At 39.0% G+C, this 1,235-nt stretch overlaps 1 protein-coding gene across 2 annotated transcripts in view; it reads right to left on the bottom strand.

Moving 5' to 3' along the window:
• Nucleotides 1-1,235, bottom strand: part of LOC109546465 (irregular chiasm C-roughest protein) — a 101,429-nt gene that overhangs the window by 8,140 nt on the left and 92,054 nt on the right. For both annotated transcript variants that reach the window (XM_019917439.2, XM_019917438.2), the window contains one exon: nucleotides 369-628. In XM_019917439.2, the coding sequence (XP_019772998.2) occupies nucleotides 369-628 (260 nt within the window). The remainder of the gene's footprint in view (nucleotides 1-368; nucleotides 629-1,235) is intronic.

Below are 1,235 nucleotides of genomic sequence, written 5' to 3'. Positions count from 1 at the left end.
TTCTAAAAAGGCCATTTAGTTCTCTTTGGAATGATGTAAAAACGAGCGTTCTTGCTCATTTTGATTCCGAGAAACATGCAAAACGGGACGGAAAACATGAAATTTTGTAATAATCTTACGCCACCCTTGCACAAAACGACGATAATTTTTCTGATTTCATAGACAACAGGATCCGCCCCTGCTACTACTTACCAATCGATTCCACTACCATTCCCTTGAATTTAACAAAGTCGAAACTGTTTGCTTCCGCCTATCAAACACAGTTTTGCATACCTTCTGCGTCTCACCCCCAATTAACCTTGCAAATAATTAGTAAAAGCCGAAAAACTGCAGTTAACACACCAAGATTGTCTTTGGGTCTGCCTTACCTTTGGCGGGAAATTCGGTTCAGTGTAATCCGAAGAATATCGGTACATGTCCTGACTGTTGACGTTCACAGGACCGGCCAATGGAACGCCGATCCTGGTGATGACCGATTCGCTGCCCGTTTCGGATTCCGCACCTGGAATATAATCCATGTCGCAGTGGACGTTCGAGTTGGACGATCCAGTTCGCAGGTCGATCTTCAAATCGGAGATGTTCGAACTTCGGTCCGATTCTTTACATTGTTTTTCCATTGTGTGCGCATCTGGAGATAAAAAGACAAGCGATTTAATGCACAGTTTATTTCCAATTATTTCGGTGTATTTTGTACGTAAAGCTTTTTTCCAGTGTTGGAAGCCAACTTCATCGAAAATCTAGTTAGGAAAAACCATATTTGATGGTTGAAATGCCGCAGTTGGTTACTAAAAGTTATTCGCAACACCAGAATATCCATTCTGTCTCGGTAAGTTTCTGTATAACTGCGGAAATGCAAATGCGACACACTATTTTATAATAACTCGACTTTTAATGAACCCCGTACGGCTTGTTTATATTTAATCAAGATTAGGTTTCCTCTGCAATCGAAATCTGAATAAAATTCCCATAGTTCAAGGTTGGGATCGATCTTGTAATGAGGGTGTTATTACGGCGACTTACTTGCAATTTTTTTAATGACACATTCAAGTCAACAGCCTTCGAAACTTTTTTGCAATTATTTAGTTTCACTTTAAGTGCAAGGAAAATCGATAGGAAGGAAGAACAAAGCTGTAAAAATCATTGTGAAACAAAAACGTTTAAGATACTTGAAACATCCCAAACTTCTTGCTGTTCAAATGCAAATTCCTTGTTTATTTAAATTGTTTTCGGATAAT

Source organism: Dendroctonus ponderosae, unplaced genomic scaffold (assembly GCF_020466585.1).
Source record: "Dendroctonus ponderosae isolate FM_Combo_2020 unplaced genomic scaffold, Dpon_F_20191213v2 Dpon_F_20191213_8, whole genome shotgun sequence".
Lineage (NCBI taxonomy): Eukaryota > Metazoa > Arthropoda > Insecta > Coleoptera > Curculionidae > Dendroctonus > Dendroctonus ponderosae.
Note: the sequence above shows the minus strand (reverse complement) of the source record. Positions and strands in the feature narration are given on the sequence as shown.